The sequence below is a fragment of the Lutzomyia longipalpis genome, chromosome 3 (assembly GCF_024334085.1).
Source record: "Lutzomyia longipalpis isolate SR_M1_2022 chromosome 3, ASM2433408v1".
NCBI classification, from domain to species: Eukaryota; Metazoa; Arthropoda; class Insecta; order Diptera; family Psychodidae; genus Lutzomyia; species Lutzomyia longipalpis.
The window spans coordinates 30,223,495-30,247,798 of NC_074709.1; the positions used below are offsets into that span (position 1 = coordinate 30,223,495).

The 24,304-nt window shown below is 34.2% G+C and overlaps 1 protein-coding gene across 18 annotated transcripts; it reads right to left on the reverse strand.

The window, feature by feature from the left end:
* Positions 1-281: 281 nt before the first annotated feature.
* LOC129793827 (FK506-binding protein 5) lies at positions 282-24,266 on the reverse strand. 18 transcript variants are annotated; one of them, XM_055834247.1, is made up of 27 exons: positions 23,605-24,228; positions 18,437-18,593; positions 18,180-18,346; positions 16,788-16,832; positions 14,926-15,108; positions 14,444-14,587; positions 14,231-14,364; positions 14,117-14,128; positions 13,710-13,749; positions 13,508-13,648; positions 13,134-13,448; positions 12,740-13,054; positions 11,920-12,093; positions 11,367-11,834; positions 10,986-11,306; positions 10,729-10,911; positions 5,584-5,715; positions 5,162-5,485; positions 4,374-4,700; positions 3,955-4,095; positions 3,462-3,644; positions 2,734-2,865; positions 1,605-1,761; positions 1,372-1,538; positions 1,148-1,304; positions 918-1,084; positions 282-822 (listed from the first exon to the last, which is right to left on the reverse strand). In XM_055834247.1, exons 1-27 carry the CDS (start codon positions 23,825-23,827, stop codon positions 452-454), a joined length of 5,280 nt encoding a protein of 1,759 aa, XP_055690222.1. In that variant the 5' UTR covers positions 23,828-24,228; the 3' UTR covers positions 282-451. The 18 variants fall into 18 exon arrangements, with proteins under 18 accessions (XP_055690222.1, XP_055690224.1, XP_055690223.1 ...); XM_055834249.1 differs by lacking the exon at positions 16,788-16,832 and having other exon boundaries at positions 23,605-24,227; XM_055834248.1 differs by lacking the exon at positions 14,117-14,128 and having other exon boundaries at positions 23,605-24,227.
* Positions 24,267-24,304: the final 38 nt, after the last annotated feature.

Below are 24,304 nucleotides of genomic sequence, written 5' to 3' on the forward strand. Positions count from 1 at the left end.
GCTGAATTTCTTCAATTTTATTCATTTTCTTCGCTTTTTCATGCATTTTTCACGGAGAAATGCACAAAAATTCACTTTATTTTTAATATTAGTCGTAGAGATTGGATTATGCAGCACTAAAATTGCTAAAACCGTTGAAATATCTAAGAAAATGAAGAACTTATCGCGAATTTCCAGAACGGGATGCAAGATATGTAGTTTACAAGCATCTGAATGAGATAGCAGAATAAAAAAATTCCACGAAAACTACCCCATTTTCCCGCATTTTTCCTCAAAATTCATTTCTTTTATTTTTTCCTCGTAAATTTCTTTACTCCTAATAAAATTTATTCAATAAAATCGAATTATATGTACAGAAAAAATTACCTCCAACGAAAAAAAAAGTTTTAATAATTTAAATATTTTCCTCATTTTTTTTTTAAATTTAAAATTGAAAATAGAGTGAATTTGGTCACGCCTGCTTGGGATGCGCCACAGGGGGTGGAGGAGCGGGCTTGAAGCACTGCAGCAGGAAGGCGGTGTAGATGACGAAGGCAACAGTGATGGCTAGGAGGGCGTACATGAAGATATTCAGCTCTGGCTGCCGGAAGCGATTCTTCCGCAACCACTCGAGTACCTCCGTTTCAACTTTGAGGTTTCCACGGTAGATGCTTGGGAAGCGCTTCCGGAAGTAAACAAGAGCCGGAAGCTTCGTGACGCCCCATTTTCGAGCATACCGCGGGTCGGCCATCTTTACAAATGTTATATCAAGATTGTCTGTTTCACTATCAATTGTCTCCAACTTCTCCAGAACCACATCACTTTCTTCGTCGTCTCGTTCATCTGGAAAGATTTATTTTAGTGGGTTTCGTTTGGCTAGGTCTTGGCGGCCATATTGGATTTCAAAAGAAATGACGCCATGGAATTTTTCTTCTTACAGAAATAAACCGTTAGGAAGTCATTTTCATCTAGAAGTTTATCCAACATCTTCCTATTAACCTCCTCAATTTCATTTTTAATCTCAAAGACATCCTGTGATGTGAGCCAGGAAATGATCTTTTCATGCTGCATGAGATCTCCGTCGTAAAGGACAGGAACGCGTTTTCTGCAACAAAATTAATCAGTTCAAAGAGAATTCTTCCCGGAGAAGCTAAGCAGCGTCCTTTACCTAAAGTAGATCAATGAAGGAATATTGACAACCTCGTACTTTTCAACTGCTTCTGCACTGGCAATCTTGACAAAATCAATTCCAAACAGATCTGCTTCACCATCTATCAGTTCTAGTTCCTCAAGAATTTCTTCGCATTCATCGCAGTCTTCGTCATCTAGAAAAAAAAGATGGAGTATCGCTTCAGTTAAATTTTTCAAAAATTCAAAATAAAACGATCTTACAGAAGAAGACAACAAGAAGTGAAGATTCTTCCATTAGCCGTTCAAGCATACGATCGTTGACTTCTTCAATTTCATCTTCCAATTCTCTGTTATCATCATCAATCAGCCATTCGAGTACAGATTCTTCATTTTGCAGATCTCCTTCGTAGATCAGTGGATTGCCATTCCTTAAAGATTAAAAGAAAAACTAGCAGATCAGTAAAGGAAGTTTACTGGAGATTCGTTGCACAAACCTAAAGTATACCATTGCAGGGAAAGTCTTAATTGAATATCTCTTTGCAAGTTGTGGATCCTGAATCTTCACCATGTGAATACCAAAGACATCGCATTCATCATCAATGAGTTCCAATCCCTCAAGGATTTGATCACAAATGTTGCAGTTTATTTTATCTAATTAAATAAAAAGTTCTTTTGAATAAAAATTTCGCTCAAACTCCAAACTCTTTGTAGTTTTACTTTGTAGTTTTATGCAAGACGCCACTAACTGAATCAGCCATTTAGTGGTATAGGAAAAGCTGAAAACGTGCCAAACGGTCGTTGGGAACTGTTTTTCTAGTTTCCCAAGAACCACAAGGAGTTAGCTTGTAAAAAACCACTCTTTTCACTCTGTTCTGTTAAATATTTGGGCTTGCATCGTCGGTGGGTTTCTTAGACGTAGGTACTTAGGAAGAGCAGCCAGAGCAGCCAGCACGTTTAATGTTTTCAAATCCGAACAAGAATATGTTGATCTTGCACCTGAAGTCTACAACCGGTATAAGTTTTGTGCACAAGAAAAGGGCCCTGTGTGCCCTCCAAGATCATTCAAGGCCTGCATTTTAAGGCTTGAAAGCAGGAAAACTCCGCAACAGTTTACAACGACCAGCAAATAGCTAGAAAAGCATAAAGACGTTCCACCGCGTTGCCCTTTTTATTTAAATGAAGTTAGTTAAGCATTTTCAGGTGATGATACCTTGGAGGGCCACTTCAAGACGCTTTCGGAGCTTGTACTTGCTGACCAGCGTGCGGGTGTTAGCTTGCGCCCTCGTGACGTTTTGTATGTTGTTGGCTTGATTGCCAAATGGTGTGCAGAGTGTTCTGCAGTATGCTGGTGCTTTTTTGCTGTTTGGAGGCACTTTTTGGTGGAGTATCAGGATGGGGTCACAACATGCGAAATTGGTGGGAATTACAAAGTTAACAATCATCTAATAACTATCTTTTTTTAAAGGTAGATACTCAAGAGGAAAACATTCAAACAATGTGGGTGCCTCAGTCACATTAGGAAGGTGTTTGATATACGTTTATTGTGTATAAAAGCCAGTAAAAAGAAATCAGTAAAAAGGAAGAAATTTTGTTAAGTGCTACCTCTTCAAAGGATTCACTTACAGAAATAAACAGCAAGGTATGTTGTTTCCTCAACCATTGTCTCCAACATTGCTCGTGTAATTAATTCTATTCGATCTTCCGTTCTCTGCGTTATAAGCCATTGAAGGACTTCTTCCTCTTCATTTAGTTGACCTGTAAATAGCAATGGAGACATTAATGTTAGCAGGCTTCAGTAGCAAGCTTCAACAACAGAGTTCAGTAAAGAGCTTCAATAACAGACTTCAGTAAAAGGCTTCTATAACAGGCTATATTAGCAGGCTTCAATAATAGGCTACAGTAGCAGGCTTCAACAACAGACTTTAGTAAAAGGCTTCTGTAGCAGGCTCTATTAGCAGGCTACAGTAGCAGCTTTCAACAACAGAGTTCAGTAAAAGGCTTCAACAACAAACTTCAGTAAAAGGTTTCTGTAGCAGGCACAATTAGCAGGCTACAGTAGCAGGTTTCAACAACAGAGTTCAGTAAAAGGCTTCAACAACAAACTTCAGTAAAAGGCTTCTGTAGCAGGCTATATTAGCAGGCTTCAATAACAGGCTATATTAGCATGTTTCAAAAACAGGCTTCAGTAAAAGGCTTCTGTAGCAGGCTCAACCAATATTCAGTAAAATGCTTTAATAGCAGGCCTTATTAGCAGGCTTCATATTCCATCAGTTTTATTCATTAAATCACTTTGATCAGATCTAATACAAAATATTCAGTTACAAGCCTTCAGATCAGCCGTAAAAAATTACCTTCAAATACATTTGGAATCCCATCTTCAAAGTAAACCAATGCAGGATACTCAACAACACCGTACTCCTCAGCCACACTGAAATCCTTCGTTTTCACAAAGACAATCCCATGTCGATCGCAATCATCATCAATATTTTCCAGTTCCTCAAGTATCCCTGCACATTGCTCGCATTCATCGCTGTCTGTTGGTACAACAAGAAAAGAAAGAAAGAAAAACAGGAACATATTGGAATGATGTGGTGGCTATAAGAACGCCTTAAAATGTATAATCAGACATGAAGTCAAAGACACAACAAAGCGGATAGAGCACACGGTCTACAACACTACGAGGGATGACTACCATTGGCCACAGAGAGCCAATGCCTAGAGTCAGACACAAAAAGCACTACACGGAAAATTTTTCTTGTTGGTTGTCTCGTATCTATGGGATGCGCACCGGGAACACCACAAATCGGCTTTCGTTCTCTCTTTATTCTTAGAAATAAAAAGTACCCTCTTCGTGGTGCTCCTGAACTGTTGGTTGTCCATCTTGGCAAACCGGCACCGGCTGCGTTGCATTTTGCTCACGCTCCTTTTTCAAGCGTGCTTTACGCATGGCTTTTGAGTTGCAAATGTCGCATTGTGTCTTATTCCCTGTGTATAGGTGGGTCAATGCAAATTATTAAATATTATTTTAGTTAAGTTCTGTAGAAGCGAGCTTCCATAGTTATTTACGTCAACTTTTTGCACCTTCTTCTCCTTTCTCTCTATAAATATTCATATCTAATACTCGGCATATTATTAGTTGCGTTTTTCATTTAAAAATTTAAAAAATTATATATATAAATTTTTTCCTACAATCAGTAAGTGCGACATCTGACAAAGCCCATAAAGAAGGCAAGTTAGGACAGTTCTTCAGTTTAGATACTCACAGAAGAAGATGGCCAGGGAACTGGAATCCTCAATCATTTGCATTAGTTTGGCACCTTCGAGATCTTCAATTACATCCCCACCGGGATCTTTTTGCGTTAGCAGCCAGTTTAGGATGTCCTGCTCCTCGTAGATGTCTCCGGCATAGATTACGGGTTCTTTAGAGTTGGATTTGTAGAAGACAATTGCAGGAAGGGCAAAGACTCCAATTTCCTTGGCCATTTTGCGATCATCTATCTTTACAAAGTCAATCCCAGCACGATCAGCTTCATCGTCAATGTGCTCAATTTCCGTTAAAACCCTTGGGCACTGTTTGCAGTCATCGCTATCTGGAATAAAGATCGTTACAAATTGAAAAAAAATCTTTAGTAAAAGAATTAAGACTTTAAAGGCTTTAAAGTCTTTAAAAGCAACGTCAACGAATTAATTAAACATTTGTTGCAACGATCATTCTTAATTCTTCATTTATTACAAATGATCTTTAGTTGCAACGGATCCTCACGTATAAGATCTTAGTTTTTTTTTTAGTAAAAATCATTAAGCTTTTTCAGAAGATGAAAATATTTCAGAAACTTCACATTTTTTTTAAAGATTCATAAAACAGCATTGAAAATCCTTCAAAGATTTGAACGATCTTAACGATCTTAACGATCTGAGCTTCTAACAGCTTTAGCTTTAGGCGTTTGTTAACAGAGTTGTGTAAGGAATAAAAAGTGTGTGAAGCTGCGAAAATGTGCATGAAAGGCTTGAAAAAAAAAATGAAGCGAAATGAATGAGATTCTTTACTTACAAAAGAAGACCGCCAGATATTCTGAATTTTGTCTGATCTTCTGGAACATCTTCCTGTTAACCTGCTCAATGTGATCAGTCATTTCCATATTTTCTGGGTTTGTTAACCAATCCAGGAGCTCTTCTTCATCATCTAAATCCCCATCGTAGTTTATTGGTTTCCCTTTGCGGAAGTACGTTAAACCCGGTGGATTCCGATAGCCGTATTTCTTTGCCATTAGTCTGTCGCTGCACTTGGCAATGGTTATCCCATACTCCGATGCTTCGTCGTCAATTAATTCCAGATGCCTCAATATTTTAAAGGCTTCAGTGTCTTCTTCTAGGACTAAAGGGAAAGTCAAAGAGACAGTCAAAAAGAAAGAATGAGCAAAAGAAACTTTAACAATGAGTTTAAGAATAAAAGTCAGAGGAGATTCTCCTTACAGAACATTACTGCTAAGAAGTCCTTAGTTTCAATGTACTCAAACAGGGTCTCTCGATCAATTTCTGGAATACTCGAATCTGTCTTCTGCTTCACCATCCAGTCAAGAACTTCCCTTTCATCCTCAATATCTCCTGAAAAAATTAAAATTCTTTTACATTAGAATTTTTTTCTTAAAGATCTAGAAGTTGAGAAAATAACTTCAAGAACGCTTCATACCTGCATCCTGCAGTGGATTTCGTTTTGAGAGTTTTTTTTGCATCAAATGAATGTTTTATTAGTATTAAATTAAATGAATAAGAAAAAAAAAGTTAACAAGTATTAACAATTTTTATTTTTTTAATAATAATCAATTAGAAAAAATATAGTCTAACAGTTCTTTGAGTGTGTCCGTTTCCTACATTTTTAGATGTTTTAGATTTTTATTTATTTTTATTTTTGAGTTAGTAATAGCTTTGAAAATTTTCTTAATATGCTTCTTGCAATATTTTTCAATTTTGTTCTTTAACTCTGAGAAGATAAAAGATTTGTTCTTACTAGAGAAAATGAGTCTGATTTCTTGCAGCAGTGATAATTTTTCAAGTCTTTTGATTTATTTAGAGATTTTTTGTTTTAAATTTATTGTTTAATTTTGAGAGTATTTCTTATTAAATTAATTTCTTAATATTTATTTAAATATTCTTTTTATATAGGGGAGAGCGGGGTTAAAAAAGTCACTTAAGGGTTTAGAAAAAGCTCAAAATATCATATTTCCCAAACAGATAAAGCGAAATGTATAGTCCAATTCTTTAGGATATTTCTTGCCCTACAACTCTTTCTAAGATCATTTTGTTCTATCTAGCTAGGAAATATGATATTTTAAGCTTTTTCCAAACCCTTAAGTGACTTTATTAGCCCCGCCCTCCCCTATTTAAAAATATTTCAGCGCTGTGGGAACAACCCTTGAGTGTTAATATGACGCAAATCTTTCAACTTATTTCCTTTTGACCAATTTTCCTTTTATTTCCTTAAACTTAGAAACATTTTTTCTATACAACCATTTTCTTTATCCTTTCAAAAAATTTCATGAGGTTACAACTTATTTTTTTCTTTGTACAAATAGTTGATAAAGAGTTTTCTTTTAGTGTAAGTATGTGTGTTGATTTTAATGAGTGTCTATTAGAAATATATTATGTAGAAGAAAAAATTCTATAGAATAAAATGATTACGAGACTTTCACGAGAATCACAGAGAAAATAGAGAAATGTAAAATGTTTTAAGATGAAGACTAACGAAGGGACAAACTAATTTAACAAAAAAAATCCTACAGAACCTACAAAAAAATTGCAATAAAACATTTCGCGACTTTTCGGGCATTTTTTTTCTTTCACGGAAAATCCCATTACAATTTTTTCTTTGATGGCAAATTAACGAAAAAAAAAATTCGTGAGATGAGAGAATGAAAAAAGAAAAATCTATGTTGGAAAATTTAAGCCTAAGAGAGCGTATTAGAAATTAAAAACACAACCACAATTTAAAAATCAATCAACAATGCGTCAACAATTTCACGTTCTGCAACGTTTTTTTAACAACAAATTTCTTTCAACAAATTGTCTTCAACAATATATATTTACAAAGTCTTAAAGAGCTTTTGGGGAGCTCCTTTTTAATTTTGCTAAAAATTTTCATTTTGCTACATCACAATAGCATAATTCTTTCGATGACTAAACAGCCATTTTTTAAAGTTTAATTTGAAGTAATTTACAAAAAAAAATGAGCAGTGTGGCAGAAAAATGAAATCAAATAATTTCCAAAGCACCGTCCCAGGGGTGTTTAACTAATGAATATTTTGTTTTAATTAATAAATTAAAGAATTTTCAGGAGTTTAACTTTAAAATATTCCTTTAGAATACACCTGCAAGTAATAATCCATTTAATTCGAATAAGTGATCATTTATTTAGTTAGCTAAACACCCCTTGAATTTAGAGAACGAATAAAAATTAAAAGTTCTTTTCCTCAAAATAATATTCTAAATTCTGACCACTCTAAAAGGATGTTCTTCTGCTCAATTTAAATTAACTAAATAATGTCCGATGGGCAGCTTTCTTATGACCTACAAACTTTGCTTACTGAAAGCTTAGAAACATTTTTTTAAATATTTTTTTTTCAGTGTAATTAACCCTGCAGTAAAGGCAAAACTATTTTGAAATTTAGAGCAAAAATTCTTGCAAAATGCATCACTGTTCGTTTTATTCCTTGAGTCTTTAACCTGCTTTTTTTGAGAAAGTCAGAGAAGAATTAAAAAGAAGTTTTAAACTTTTCGTAAATAGAAAACCAAAAAATATTTTCTATAAGTGTTTTGCTTTACCCGTAAACCGAAGAGGTATTTCTTTGGTTTTTTTTTAATGTTTATAGATTTTTTTTGATTATTTCTTTTTCGAGGTTTTTTTTATATTTAAGGATTTTCATTATTTGTGTATTTTTTTTTTAAAGATTTTTATGATAAGTTATTCTAAACTTGTTTTCTATTTACGAAATTTTGAAATGGGTTTAAAGTAGATTTTAGTTTTTTTCTGGTTGATTTATGGATAGATATCTGTGAAGCGTTTTAGATAGATTTGTGAGTAAAATTCTGGACAGATCTTATACAGAATTCTTGAGAGACTTTTGGAAAAAAATATGGGTAGAATCTTATACATAATTCTAGAATATTTCTGGGCAAATTTCTGCGCAGATCTTAAGCAGATTTCTTAGAACATTTCTAGAAAGATTTTGGAAATATTTTTTATCAATCAAATTGATTTATGATCAGAATTTAATTCTAGACTTCTAGAAAAATTTCTAGGTTGTTTTTAAATAAGATTCTGGTGTGATTTTTCGTACAAAATGGGCAGGAAAGATTTTTTTTTCTTTTTCATCAAAGCTCAAGAAGGTTTTCAAAATAATTTTTTTAATGGGTCTTAGGTATTTATAGCTCAAAAAAATTCATTTAAAATTACAAAAACAGGAGTTTTATAGAAATCTCTGTCTCTATAAAATTCTCCTGCTTCAAAAACTAGCAGCTATGGATTAAGTAATAATCCATAGAGTCGTCAAAGGGTTAAAAGGGTGTGTCTTTGTGGTAGAGCATTTTTTTTTTAAATAAATCTTTGTGTCTTACCACCAATTGAGCCCAATGCCAAATAATCCCTTCTGCCCTTTGGCATTCTTATCCTTACCCCCCTTGGTGGCTAGGGCTTGCTTCGTACTCGGTCTAGGTTCCTTTGTAACCTTCTTCTTGTCGTCATCGATGTCTTTTTTCGCGGTTTTCGTCACGGGTGTGGGAACTGGCTTTAATGGTGGTGAATTTTGTGTTTTGGTCTTTGTGGGGGATTTTGTGTCGCTTTTTGGGGGTGGTGTGGGTGTGCCAAATTTGAAACTACCACCGGAGTTTTTTTTACTCTCATGTCCAATTTTTGCCGCAGTCATTTTGGGCACCTTGATGGAGCGTTCCAATTTGGTTGGACAACACTGGAAGGGCCGATATTCATGGGGGACGTAGCCTGAACCCTTTTTCGCATTTCCACTCTGCCCGAGTCCCACGTAGAAGCATCCGTCATCTGTACAACAATGAGATAACAAAAACATTTTGTCAGTTTTTTGTGGTTTATTAGGAATTTTCTTAAGTTTTCTTGCAAAAAAAACATGGTGTAAAAAACAAAGACGGGGTGACGCCATCCGCCATTTTTTAAGTGACATTTTCTGGTTTTTAAGGTTAGTAAAAGAAATAAAATATACCATTAAGATAAAAAAGTGTGTAAGAAGATAATTTTTAGTGTAAATTATATTTATTTTTCCTTCTTGAGAAGAATACACGAAAATCAATCAGCATGGAGCTACCATTTTTTTTTTAAATTTTATCAATATGGCAGCTTACAGGAAAATTTTGAAGGAGAGTGAAAATGTACAGAGTTAATTAACTGACAAAATGTTTTTGAATTGCTGACAAATGACGTTGCCACCCGAGTAAAAGAATTTTATTTTTAAAAACTTTTTTTTTGTAATTCAGAAACGGACTATTCCATTAAATCTAAAGAAAAATCTTTTTCTTTTGTTTTGGTAACGAAATGAAGAGAACAAAATCAAAACATTGTGTCAGCTTAAAAAGAAAAAATAAATAAATTGTAAAATCTATAGTTAGTCGCATAAAAAAATGCCTCTCTTGTACTCATTTGTGAATTAATTTATAGAGTAGCAGGAAGGACATTGAGATGTTCTAAAATCCGTTAAAAAAATTAAAATTCTAGGGACAAATAATCTTAAGAATATATTTTTTTTGTGAGAACTGGATGGGATATACGTGGTCAGAATTTATTTTTAATTAAATGAAGGGGGTTGGAAAAATTTTTCAGGTATTTCGCATACTTTCATCGTCATCTTCATCGTCTTCATCATCATCATCATCATTTCCATTGTCGTCTTCATCATCTTCATCATCATCATCATTGTTATCATCTTCATCTTCATCATCGTCGTTGTTGTTATCATCTTCGTCATCATCTTCATCATCATTATTATTATCTTCATCATCTTCGTCATCTTCATCATTATTATCTTCGTCGTCATTGTCATCTTCATCATCGTTGTCTTCATCATCATCATCCCCATCATTGTCGTTATCTTCATCTTCTTCATCATCATCGTCGTTGTTATCTTCATCATCGTCATTGCCATCATCCCCATCTTCTTCATCATCATCATCATCATCGTCGTCGTCGTCATCGTCATCGCCTAATTTTATCGACAATTTATCTTAAACAATTCCACGTATTTTTAAAGGGAAATTTCGTTGGTAGGATTTTCAATCTTCATGCATTTTTTTGTAAAAATTCTCAAGAAAAAAATATTAAAGCCAATTCTTAATAATCTTTAAATAAAAAATTTTGAAGATAAAAATCTTAACTTATGCCCTTAGGAATTTTTCTATAAATTTTTTTGTTAAATGTTATGTTCATAAAAAAGAAGTTAAAAAAATAACACAAAAATTTGGAAATTTCTTACTCTTTTGATCGATTAGCCACTGCAGGACGCGGTTTTCATTTTTGAGATTACCTTTTTTCCAAGGAAATAAATTAGGGAATTAATTTTTTTTAAATTAGTTTAAAGAAGATAAAAAATTTTTTCTTACCGTCATACATAATTGGAACGCCGGTTTCGTAGTAAACAAGAGCAGGAAATGAGAAGATTCCAATTTCGTGTGCTAATTTGGCATCACTGCTCTTTACAAATTGAATTCCGTGCTTGTCTGTATCATCATCAATTGTTTCGAGTTCTTCAAGAATTCCTGGGCAGGATGTGCACTTGTCGTCGTCTAAAGAATATATAACCAAATACGTTAAGAAGATTAATTTTAATTTTTTTAAAGACTTTCCATAGAAAACTTACAGAAGAAAACAGCAAGATGCTCAACTTCATTAATGAGAACTTGAAGAGTCTTCCTGTCAACGGTTTCAATTTCATCTGGAGGTGATTCATGAAGGTCCAAAACCCATTCGAGGATTTCCTCCTCCTTCATGAGATTTCCCGTGTAGATTGTACGGAATTTATGGCGATAGAACACAAGAGCTGGGAGACTTGGGAGATCATATTCTTCCTGAATATCATCGTCTGATGTCTTCACGAAATCAATGTCTTTTTCTTCACATTCATCATCAATATTTTCCAATTCATTAATGATTTTCTGGGATTTTTTGTCTCCTTCTTCATCTGAAAATTAGTAAAAATTTAATAATTATTTGATACTCAGAAGGAAGGGAAAAAACTAACAGAAGAATACGACGATGTGGTCATTTTCTCCGAGAATCTTCTCCAACATCTTCACGTTCACTTCCTCAATTTTCCCCGGAATTTCCAATGTATTCTCATCTGTTAGCCATGTAAGAACCTCATCTTCATCTTCTCCTCCCTTGTACAGGACGGGTTCTTTGTTGCGGAACAAGACAACTTGTGGGAGATTGCGAATGTTGTATTTCTTAGCCATGCTAACATCTTCCGTACGAACAAAGATGATTCCTGCTTCATCCAATTCATCGTCAATATTCTCCAAATCTTCCAAGAAATTATCACAGCGCTCTCCTGATTCACATGGTCCTGTGAAGTAGACTACAACGTATTCGTGCTCTTCAATTAATTCCTGAAGGATTTCATCGGTGACTTCTTCAATTGATGCTGTTTCCTTTTGCAACAGAAGCCACTCCAATACTTCATCTTCATTCATTAAATCTCCCGGATAAACTGTTGATAAAGGCAAAAGATTTTTTGAATTTTGAAAAATTAAAGATTAAAAAAAAGTATCAAGGATGGAAGAAAAAATTCTTACCGCTTGGAATCTTTTCTTCAAAGTAAACAAGAGCAGGTAAGTGATCCAATCCATATTCTTTGGCTTCTTCTGCATTATCAATTCGTACAATAACAATTCCTTCCTTTTCTAATTCATCATCAATATTCTCTAACTCATTGAGTACACGAATGTCCTGCTTATCGTCTTTGTCATCTGGAGTGCGAAGAAAAGTTTTAGAAGTGAAGAATTAAGAATGAAGACAACAAAGAAAAATTAAAAATTAATAATTGAGAATTAAAAAAAAATAAATAAAAAGAAAAAAATTAAGAAAAAAGAATTAAAAATAAAATGTTAAAGAAGAATAAAGAAAGAGAAATTAAAAGAAAAAAAATAAATAAACAAACAAAGTATTAGGAAAAATGTATAAAAGAATTAGAATAAAAAACAAAAAATAAAGAATAATTAAAAAGAATAAATAAAAATAATTTTAAAATAAAAAAATATGGAATAAAGGTTACATAGAAGGAGAAATAATTTTAAATGTTTATTTAGGACAATAAAACAAAGAATAAACTAAAAAGAATAAATTATAAACAAAATTAAGAATTTAAATAATACAGAGTAAATAAAAAAGAATAAAAAATATACCTAAGAAAAAATAATAATAAAGAATAAATAAGATTCAGTTATTATAAAGAAGAATTAGGATGAAGAAAGCATGAAAATAAAGTCGAATAATGAAATATTAAATGAAGAAATTAAATAATTAAAAGTAGATCGGAGATGAAGATTGAAGATAAACAATGAAGACAAGAATGATGATTAGTTTCATTCGCTAACATGCCGGATGGAGACTTACAGAAGATAACGGCCAAGTGTGCAGCAGTTTCAATCAGTTTATCCTTCATTTCGTCTGTAATTTCGGGAATTTCGGAATGTCTCTTCTGATGAATGAGCCAACCAAGGAGTTCATCAGCCTTCTCGAGATCACCTTCATACACATGCGGTACCCCCTTCTCGTACAGAACCATCGTGGGCAGTTCATCAATACCCCATTCTTTGGCTTCATTGTCATCGTCTATCTTCACAAAGGCAATATCATTTTGGTCGCATTCATCATCAATATCTTCCAGCTCTGCCAGGATCTTTGTTGATTCCTTCTGATCTTTGTCATCTGCAAGAAATATTTAAATAAATTTTAAATTCTTGAATTTAAAATGATTTTCTTTCAACAGAAGACGAATTTTCCTTACAGAAGAGCACAGCAACGTGATCCATCTTCTCGATGATCAAATCCAACATTTCATCTGTAATATCTTCAATTTCATCTGAGCTCTTTTGGGCTTCCATCCACTTCAGCAGGCCCTCTTCATCGTCCAATGGTCCTTCGTACATTGTCGGGATTCCATTTTCGAAGAAGAGGAGTTTAGGAATCTTCTCAATCCCATATTCCTTTGCTTCTTCATCATTGTCAATTTTCACGAAGAGAATGCCCATTTCATCGCATTCATCGTCAATATTTTCGAGTTCTTCGAGGATTCTCTGGGATTTCTTATCATTGTTATCATCTACGAAGAAAAAAATATTTATTAAAATAATAAAAATTTAATTTATTTATACAACTTACAGAAGAGAACAGCTAGGTATTTTCCTTCTTTTATGAGGGAATCCAGCATTTCATCTGTAACATCCTCAATTTCATCTTCTTCCAGGCGAGACAGCAGCCATTTGAGAATTTCATTCTCATCCTCCAAATCCCCATCATAAACTACAAGAATCAAAGAAAATATTTAACAAAATATTTAAGTAAAAATTATTCAATTTCTTACCGTTTGGAATTTGCTTTTCAAAGTAGACAATAGCTGGTACCTAAAAGAATTAAAAAAAAACATCCAAGAAAAATATTAAATATCTATTTTGATCTACTAAAAAGAAAAGAAATTCTGCAATTTCCATGCATTTTCCGGGGCTAAAAACTCTCTCTCGAGAGAGAAAATTAAATTAAGGTGAGGGCGGATGCAATAAATAAATCTCGAATGCAAAACTCCTGTGTCCCACTTTATGGATTTTTTTTTCAAAGGCAAAATAAACTGCATTGTGGTGAACGTCCCATGTGAAGAATCATTAAATTGAGATGAGAGAATTATATTTATTTAACGTGGAAAAGAGGGATATTTATTTGCAAAATTGTGAAAAGAAATGAAAAATAAAGAACTCAACCTCATTCCCAACTTACTTCGAAATCATCCTAAATTATTAAATTTATTTTAGTAATTTTTCCTTTTTTTTCATTAAACTTTAATAAATTTCTTATTTTATGTGAGTTTCTTTGCCAAATTAATAGACTCACCTCATCAAGTCCAAAAGCTCTTGCGGCTTTCTTGTCGTCAATCTTGACAAATTGAATACCATGCCTGTCGCAGTCATCGTCAATTTTCTCTAGCTCCTCCAGGACAGTCATTGACTCCTCATCCCCATGATCATCTTCAAGGAGGGAAGAAGTTTCAATTAAAATTTTATCAAAAGTCATTGAAAATGGAAGAAAATTAATTTTATAACTTACAGAAGAGAACAACTAAATTGTCCACATTGCCAATGAGAGTATTGAGCGTCTTGGCAGTTACATCTTCAATGATATCTTCATCATCTCCCGTGGATTTGTTCTCAATTAACCACTCAAGAACATCCTCCTCGCGAGACAATTCATCTACATCCAGATTGATTCAGAAAAATTGGTGGAAAAAAATAGTTTATAGATTTCATTCAATAAAAAATTAAGGAGGTAATCATCTGCGGATTTTTTTACCTAACCCTTTAAGGACTATTTTGATCTATCCCTCAAAAGATTAATCTTTAATCTAAATTTTTTCCGCCAAATATTTGATCGAAAGCTCATCTAAAAGTTTCTAAAGAAATAATACTATAAAAAATAAAAGAAAATCCAACACCCAAAAAATTCTAAAATTTTAAAGTCCATAAATTGAACAGATGAATACCCCTCAGAGCGCATGAAAAAATAAAACGATTAAAAAATATTCCACTCACTCTCGTAAATGATGGGAATTTGGTTGCGATAGTAAACCAATTTGGGGAGTTCACCCAAATTGTATTCATCCGCCAGATCTTCGTCGTGAATTTTCACGAAACCAATGCCCAGCTGGTCTGCCTCATCGTCGATATTCTCCAATTCTTGCAGAGCTTTGGCGCACTTCCTGCACTCGGTCTTATCTGCATACCCCAGAAGAGATTTTCCCCGGAGACGGGAGAGATTGAGAAAGAGACAGTGAGATGCTCATTAGCGCAATGGGAATTTTGCGAGCGACGAAGGTGGTAAATCGCGTGTGGATAAAATTATGTACATATTGTAGGTATTATATATGATATTATATATATTAAAAAGTCACTATGACGGCCAGGAGCGGTAGAAGCGCGGAGGAGGTGAGAATGCCACCCACAAGTAGTGGGAGGTCAGTTACAAAAATAGAGGCGAACAAGCAGAAGCCATGCAGAGAAAAACGCCAGCAGAGTGAGAAGAAAATCTAATATCTTACGGACTTTATCGCGCGAAGGATGCAGAGATGTTAATGAAAAGTTTTTTTTTTTGCTTCTTTTCTTCATTTTACGACGATTAACCATTTTTTGTTGTTGCTTTCACTGCAGTGAAATTTCCCGTGTGTGGTTTGAGTAATTAAATTCAGTAAAATTGAATGATTTTTCTTTACTTTTTTTCCGCGAGAGTTTAGTGTGAAATTTCAGACACTCTCCATGTGGCTCAATTGATCACATTTCTTTCTTAGATTAAATTTCTTCTTTGGCCTGTGTTTGTGTTTATTGGCGATTTGTGATTCAGACGCCGGACACTGTAGCCAATTAATTACCAATTGGATTATTGCCAATTGTATTTTGCAACATTTAATTCATATTTTATAATATTATTAAAATCAACATTGTTCACTATCGAGAGGGAAAATGGCATTAAAGGATTTATTTTCTTTGAATCTTACGAATTTTCTTACATTGGAAAATGTTTAGAAGTCTTTTAGTCATTCGCTAGGGGAGGATTGAAATAAAAAACCAAAGAATTATGCAACATGTAAGGGAGTGGGTGGAAGAAGTGTTTATTTGTTGCAGGAACAGCTGGGAGAGATTTTTTTTACAATGGAAGATCATGTAAAAGAAAGTCAATGCATGAGAAGAAAATTTTTGCAAAACACTGGCGCCTCTATTTAGTGAGATGGAGGCGCCAGGTGATTTATATTTCTCTCTTCTTCCGGAGCTTTTTTATGGTTTTCTTTTCGTTAATTTAATAGGAATAATTAAAGTAAAAAATACTTAAAATATTGAAAAGAAATTGAGGAGATGAGGGAATTAACCAGGCGTCTCCATCTGTCCAGTGGAGACGCCTGGTTTCCTCGCAAAAGCTTCTAGGTGAGCAAAGATTGTGTATTTTCAGGGCTAATTTTAATAGACTGTATCTTCGGCTGTAGTTAACCGAATTTCAAAAATCCACCAGTTTTGGAAAGGTATGTTTCTCACCTTTCCAAATCAGGTAAATTTTTTAAAAAACAGTCAAACTGTTAATTTTTGGCAGCCATTTTTCTTAACCTATGTGAAACAGCTTTCACAATTTCACCTCCTTCAAATTTTTAATAATTTCAGACTTTCTTTTACAAAAACCTTGCAGTGATCTTGCGGAAAATTAAGAAGAGAGGCTTTCTTTTGTGGATTGTAGCATAGAAAATTCTACTGGACGATACTCAACAAGACAAGACAGGGCAGACATATAAGAAGAATAGATAGGAAGGGAACAAGAAGCTTTACAAGATATAATTATGAGAGAATTAAGAGATAAATTGAAAAGTTATTTTAGGGGAAAAATAGTTTGGAAGTTAACATTCAACACTTACTCGACTTTCCTCCATGTCCTGATGGACATGTACTGTGCTCTGGACCTTGTTTTTTGTCATTTAATTTTAGCAACAGTACATGGAGTTTTATGCAACAAATATTTAAGTGAAGATCCAGGTTTTTTTGAAATATTTTTTTTTGTCGTGTGGACCATACAAGAATAACGAGAGACACACACAAATTAAGATTTTCTTTTCATATTTAATCACAAATTATTAAAAAAAAAAGAAACTCTAAAAATAGATGAGAAAGTTTATGTGGAGAAACAAATTGTAGTATCACAGCTAAAAAAGAATCCTCTAAAAAGGACACAAGACTTTGCATAAATTATGCTGTTATTCACATTATGAGCAAATTAAATTAAATTAAAAAATAAAAGAAACAAGAAATTATTTTTTGAAATTGTTTTTCAATCCAATTTGCAAAAAAAAATGAAATTTTTCTTTTGTGAAGTATCTGAGAATTTTCATCTCATACGCCTTAACCTCTAGGCCGCCAAGCGGGGTCGTTGAACGACCCCAGCCCTATATTTCGTGCTATAACTTAATAAATATAAAAGATACCATTCTCATCTTTTGGAAATAAGTTCTTTGGTTATCTGAGGAGGTTGTGTAAAAATTTCAGCTCAATCCGTCCACCACAAGAAAAGTTATTAAGGAAAATGTAGAAGAAGGGAATTCAAAAATTGGTGTAACGGCCATGCTGCGGAAAATTTCTCAGAATGAAGTTAGTCACATCATAAATCATATGGTTGAAGGGGGTTGAAGGGTTGTGTTTACTTTCTCACTTTACCATCTCAGTGTCAGAATTATCGCGAATAAGTAACATGAACAACATAAAACATAATTAGAAGCATATAAATGTGCAAAACAATAAAGAATATTCGAGAAATATTGCCATTTATCACGGTGCGGGAAGTGAGGGGAATGTGGGGAAGTAGTGAAAAAAAATAGCAGTTGCAGTCAACTTCGTGGCAAATTTCTCACGAAGAAAGTGTGAAAAATGAGTGAAAAATGTTTTTCCCTAATATCTTGTTCTGCGTGTTTCCGGGTGGCGAATTTGTGGTGCAAGGGGCAAGAGGACTATATAAGGAATCTAAAGGTAGTGACCCGACAGTTCCCGGTTTTATAGTTTATGAGAAAATCGACTTCCTTCTTGGGGTCGTTCAACGACCCCACCTTGGCGCTCTAAGGAAGCTCCAAGGTCTTGGCGGCCAGCAGGTTAAAGAAAAACGAAATTGAATAACTTTGCGAATTGAGAGAAAAAGAATTTCTTTTTGTCTCATAGCTATATAATAGAGGATCTCTCTCACAGAGACACAGAAAAAATTAGAGAAATTTTTATTATTAGATTCTATCTAAAATTGATTTTATACGCGACAAAATACTCACAGAAGAGCACAGCAATGTAGTCCGTGTCTTCGACGATCTTCGAGAGGATTTTCGCATTGACCTCCTCAATGCGATCCGGCAGATCCATGGCTTCAAGGGATGTGAGGAAATCCAGAACAGCTTCGCTGTCCATAATGTCGCCATCGAAGATTATTGGAGTCTTATCTCTGTTAAAAAAATATTTTTTCGTTAATTAAAGTAGAATTCTCTTCAAACACAAGAAGTGGGAGGTAAAAAGGAAAACGGAAGTAACTCACCGGAAGTAGGTGAGAGCTGGGAAATTTTTAATGCCATACTGCTTGGCAAGTCGTTTGTCGTTTATTTTAACGAAGTCCACACCGAAAGAGTCGGTGTCATCGTCGATTTGTTCGAGTTCGGCTAAAACTTTGTCGCAAGTCACACAACTCCGTGCATCTGCAGAGCATCAAGAAGGAAAGATTAATTTTGTAAAACGTATAAATAAACAAATCAACAGATAAACAACACAAAATTCATAAAACATTCACTCCCACTCACAAAGAGCTGCAATTTTGGATTGAAAGTCTTAGTTTTCTGTAAGAACAAAATTCAAGAGAGAACGAACTTGAAAGAATCTTTGAATAAATTTTAAGCCATTCATTTGAAGTTGATTAGAAATTGGACAAAGATTGATTCGAATTTTTGAGTTAAGGTGGAATATTTTCATCTTTTTTTTCCACTTTACATTTCTAAATTTTAAGAAAGAAGAAAAATCGATATTTATTCTAGATTTAAAACAATTTTTTTCAGATCAAGCACTTGTTGTAAATAATTGCCACTTTATTGATCAAATAACAGGCAAATATTGATTCGAATTTTGGAGTCAAAATTGGAAGGTTTTAACCTTCTCTTCTCCAAATTTATTAAGTTTCAAGAAATAGGAAAATACGAGGTTTATTCTAGAATTAAAATAATATTTTTCAGATCAAGCACTTGTCGTAAATAATTGACGGTTTATTGGTCAAATAACAGTCAAATATTCATCAATTTCGACTTATTTATAAGAGGATCAATTTACAAGTTTTTGAAGTAAAAGAAAATTAAAATTAACTCTAAAAGGAAAGCTTTTTTGATCAAACTTTTGCCACATAAAATTGTCAGTTAATTGATCAAATAACAGGCAAATATTGATCAATTTCTTTTCACTCCAGCAAGATCAATTTGGAAACCTTTACAAGGAACAAACGTGAATATTGACTCCAGAATCATAACTATTTGTTACCTGAAAGCACTCATCCCACTCATCGCATATATTTGTAAGTTTATTGATCAAATATTGCTCAATTTTTGACCGATTTTCTAGTCTTCGGGATCAATTTGCAAATCTCTTCAATAAAATACAAAAGAATTTACTTTTCTTGATAATTATTTTGCCACAATTTTAAGGAAGAATAAACGCAAAAAAAATCCCAAAATAGAATGACAAGCACGAGTGATAGTATCGTCGCACTGAAGAATATTAGAGACTGTGAGAACGTCTAAGAAGCGCTCAATTTATTCAATTGCTCTGCAACTGCGGATGGTTGCTGATTAATAATTTTTGGCTCATGTTGGTTTGCAAATTAATGCAAATTAACTCACAAATTTATTTAAGGGAGCCCACCACATGACATCACCAGACATGTGAAAGAGATTCGCGCGGTGGATGATCTTGAAATTGAAATTGAATTGCATTTAGCATTTTAATCTCTCAGTCTCATCTTTTAAAATGATGTTTTTTTTGCCATTGAGGTGATTTTAGGGCTCTATTTAGAGGATTAAATATCGGTTAAGGAGCTATTTCATCAATAAAAGAAATCGCAGGATTTCCTCAAGAGAAAATTCATCAAATTCCATCAAATTTTTCATTAATGAATCATTTTTCTCTCTCGGGAAAATATTCTATAGTAAAGGAAGGAAAAATTGCATAAGTTGATGGCAACGTGGCTGTTTTGAAAGTCATTGCACATCAATATTTTTGCATGATTTGCATCATTGGATGCCACAGAAAATCACTCATTTAGTCCCGAAAGCACATTAAAAGCTCGTGAGAGAGTGAGAGAGAGAATTTAGGAGCAGTGCGACGCTAAAAATAACCCGCCAAAACCATTAAAAATACACAATTGTTGGTCAAAGTGTGTGAATTTCAAGTCTCAAGATAAAGTCAATCTAATGAATATGAAGAAAAAATAATCTAAAAAAAAATTTGCCACGAGAAAAAATAATCAAAGCGAAAGAGTTTCATTGTGATGGCAAAAGAAAAATAAATTGAGGGATTTTGCAATAATTTTTCCCACCCTCGCGGTGAGTTTTTCATTGCAGAGGAAAGGCGCGAGCGATGAGTAATGGCGCTAAATCCAACATTTTCTATTTTAGACCAACTTTCATTGCCATCGTGGCTTTGGAGGTTAATATTTCTGTAATGTGTTGGGTGATGTTGGGCCTATATTACAATGTTGTGGTGTTTTGTGGCTCACGTTGCGCCCTGAAGGAGTTGCCCCAAAGAATTCGCACGCGGCACAACATATGAAGGACAAGGAGGTATATATTTTGACGGCGGAAGGACAAAAATAGAGCCATTTAATCGATTCAAATGGAAGCAAGAGGGCAAAGATAATGTGGGTCAGCAATTTACAAAGAGAACGAGAGAGATTTTAAAGTAAAATTTTAAATTTGTGAAGTATTTTCCTTTGACAAATTTTTTTTTGCTTCAGTTTTATGAGATTTTTGAACGAAGCGTTTTTAAATATTGAATTAATTAATTTGAATTGATTTTAAGGCTTTAGAAGGAAGTACAGAGAGCAAAAGAAACCTTAGAAGGTTTTATAAAGTTTTTGAGAAAGAAATTGAGCGAATTAAGAGTTTTAAGTCTTGCAAAATCCTTTCAAAATATATTCCTTAAGCTTTATTGCCAAAATAATACAAAGTGGAGACGCCTGGTTGGTACAAGGCACCTCCATATTATGTTAAATGCAGATTTTGAACACAAATAACCTACAACCCGGCGCCTCCATTGCAACATTTTATTTATTTTTAAGGAAAACGAAGATATTCTTTGACTACCAGGCACCTCCACTGCTTAATCTAAAGGATATTTTATTGCTATTCTTCAGTTAATTTCTCATGAATAAATGTATTAATCTTTCCTCAAGAGATTTTCTGAATTTTTTTATTGTGAAAATTATATCGCAAAAGTAGAAAAAATAACTATACCTAATAAATTAAAATCTGAAAGAGCTTTTAATTAATTTCAAAGCTCAAGTTCACGTTTAAACAGAATTAATTCCTACTCTTTTGAATTAAATAAAAATAAGTACTTAATTTTTATTTATTGTCAAGTTTATTTACGCCCTGTAAATTGCACTGAATGATTAATTAGCCTGCATAAAAATACATTTAAAATGATTTTCATCTGATAAACGATGTAAATGTAATTTGTTTTTCAATTAAATCTTATACTAATTAATGTCTATTTAATTGTCTCTTTCCCATATTAAAATAAATTATATTATTTTGCTGGTTAGATTAACAAATAAAATGATTTTTTGGGAAGAAAGTTTTTCAGCTTACAGAAGGAATTGAAGCTTTCTGAGTATGTACTTAAATGTGAGGCTTTAATAAATAAATTGAATTTTTTAAGAATGAAATGAAGCTTTCTTCTCAAATAAATTAAGTCAACTTGGCGTAAAGAAAAAGCTTTTCCTTTTTCAAACGCTTAAGTACATCAGTTGGATCATTTTACAAGCTTTTACATTGAAATTTAAGAAATTTTAATAATCATAAACTTTGTAATTCAATTCTAATTAAGAAATCTTTCATGAGAGAGAACAGAAATTTGCATTTCTTCGAGTGTCGGCGATGACTGCAATGCCGCAACTTTCGCACACACAATTTTGTTGATCAAACCAGAAAAATCCTCACTCACATTTGCTTGCCAAAATATTTTGAGTTTTGCGAACAACAATGTTGTTGCATTCGTCTGGGTTTCGGCCCTATGGGACGTTGATAAATTGCAATTCTTTTTCGCTTCTCACTAAAGTGTGTTGTGGTAAGGAAAAAGAGAGTGCTTGACGCACTTTTGAGAAGAAGCTTCTTCGCGCTCTTCTGTGGTGGCCATCTGCAAACGCTCAATGCGATTATTTTTAGGCCAAAAAGGTTTTATCTTTCTCAACTTCGGAAAACTATTTCTCCAACACACAACAGGTCGCGTACAGAATAATTGAAATACGCACGAAGATCACGCGGAATGTGGGTTATTTTTGTAGCTGAATTTAGATTATATAGATGATGACTGTTGATGAGGTAAATGTGGATATTAGTTGTGACGTTGAGGCCTTCCCCCCTCCCCATACGGTGTGTCTAAAAGGGACATCCCTGGAATTTCATCTTTGTGGCAGAGTGAAGATCACGATCGTGAAAATTAAGAGAAATTGAGGTGGGTTTGGCAGTGAGAACTTTCTCTCGTGCGAAAATTTTGCGGGTTTCTAAAAATAAAGCACATTCGAAATTTCCTATAGAAAATCCACCCAAATGATCACTGAAGAGGATCATTAAACTTATCACAAAAATAGAAGATGGAGATTCAAAGCGATCGCACGGGGGTTGATCAGATCATTTACAGGGGTTGGAAATTAGCAGTTTTTCTTTCAAACTTATTGTAAAATTCAAAGTGATCTTAAGTAGTTTCGCCTGTTAAGTTGATTTTGATCGCGATCTTATTCAAAAAAAATCCTTCCGGGATCACAAGTTAATAGTTAAATAAATAGATATTAGTTTAAGATCTGTTTGAATCGATCATCAAACCATCAACATCCCTGCGATCGTTTGAATCTTAAATTTTTTTTTAACGATCCTCGATTTTTTTTTCTCATCAAGCATCAATTGCATTTATTTATTTCAACAAAGGATTTAATTAACAAATATGCTGAAGATCACTATATAGGTTTTTTATGGACGTCTGTGGGCCAGACGACAAATGAGAAATCCATATGGATTTATGGGATAGTTGATCTATTTTCGAACACGATCGCCATACGATCATGCGTCTTCCTCGGCTTGATCTAGAGAGTGGATGACGAGAAATTCTCTGCACATAGTTGGGTGATGAGTGAAAAATATGCCCCCCAAAAGGGGTTGGATTGAAGATTCTCATTCTCTCTCTTCTCGATCAATTAATTGATCTTTATGTAATGAAGCATAATAAAATGTTGAATGAGATTTTTTTTCTCTACACAGCACGCAATGAAAGAGAAATCACGATGATCGCGATCTTTTGAGAAATCATCACAAGAGACGGTTATGCCTAATCCAAAATGGCCTCCGTTGAGCGTATGCCAAGGCACTCGAAGAAAAGAACGAGCGATCACATATCAAGAAAAAGCACGATCTCAACACACAAAAGGAGCACAAATTGCCATTGGACACTTACACCAATATACAGCCACATAGTCCTTCTCAAGGAGAATTCGCTCCAATTGCTTTGCGGTGACTTCCTCAATAACAGGATCCGCCGGATGGGCGGACTGTGGAGCTTTTGGGCCATCACCGCCACTTTTACTCTTGGCACTTGAAACACAACCCGGAAATGCAGCGAATGCCAATAGGAAGCACACCAGCGAAATTGATGACCATTTCGGGAGCACAGAGAGCATTATTCAATTATATATTGAACACACCCCCGTTCCTGGTAAGTCCACACACACGGTGATCCCTTCACACGGCACTCACGATCACTTCTTTTTTTTCCTTTCCTTTTTTTCTTTTCCTTTCAAATCAGCTTCTTTTCTTTTTCTTATAGACACTGGCGCTCAGGGGAATGCGCAAGTGAGAGGCATAGAGGTCGGAGTTAGAAAGAGTGAAGATGTGAGAGAATGAAGAGCAAAAAAAAAAGCGGGAGACTTTGGATATAAAAAGAGACTAGCGAATTTTCCGGCGGACAAAATGGACACCCAACGTTCTCCCGGTTTTCAACACGACACTTGCAGCCAGTTCTGCTTTCCACACAAGTCCGCTCGTGACTGACCGAAATTTGCACCGAGATTTAATTTTGGGCGACGACTTGTTGCTCTTTCGTGCCATTCGTGAAGGATCGCACTGACCAAAATAGCCCCCCACATTGCACATGATCA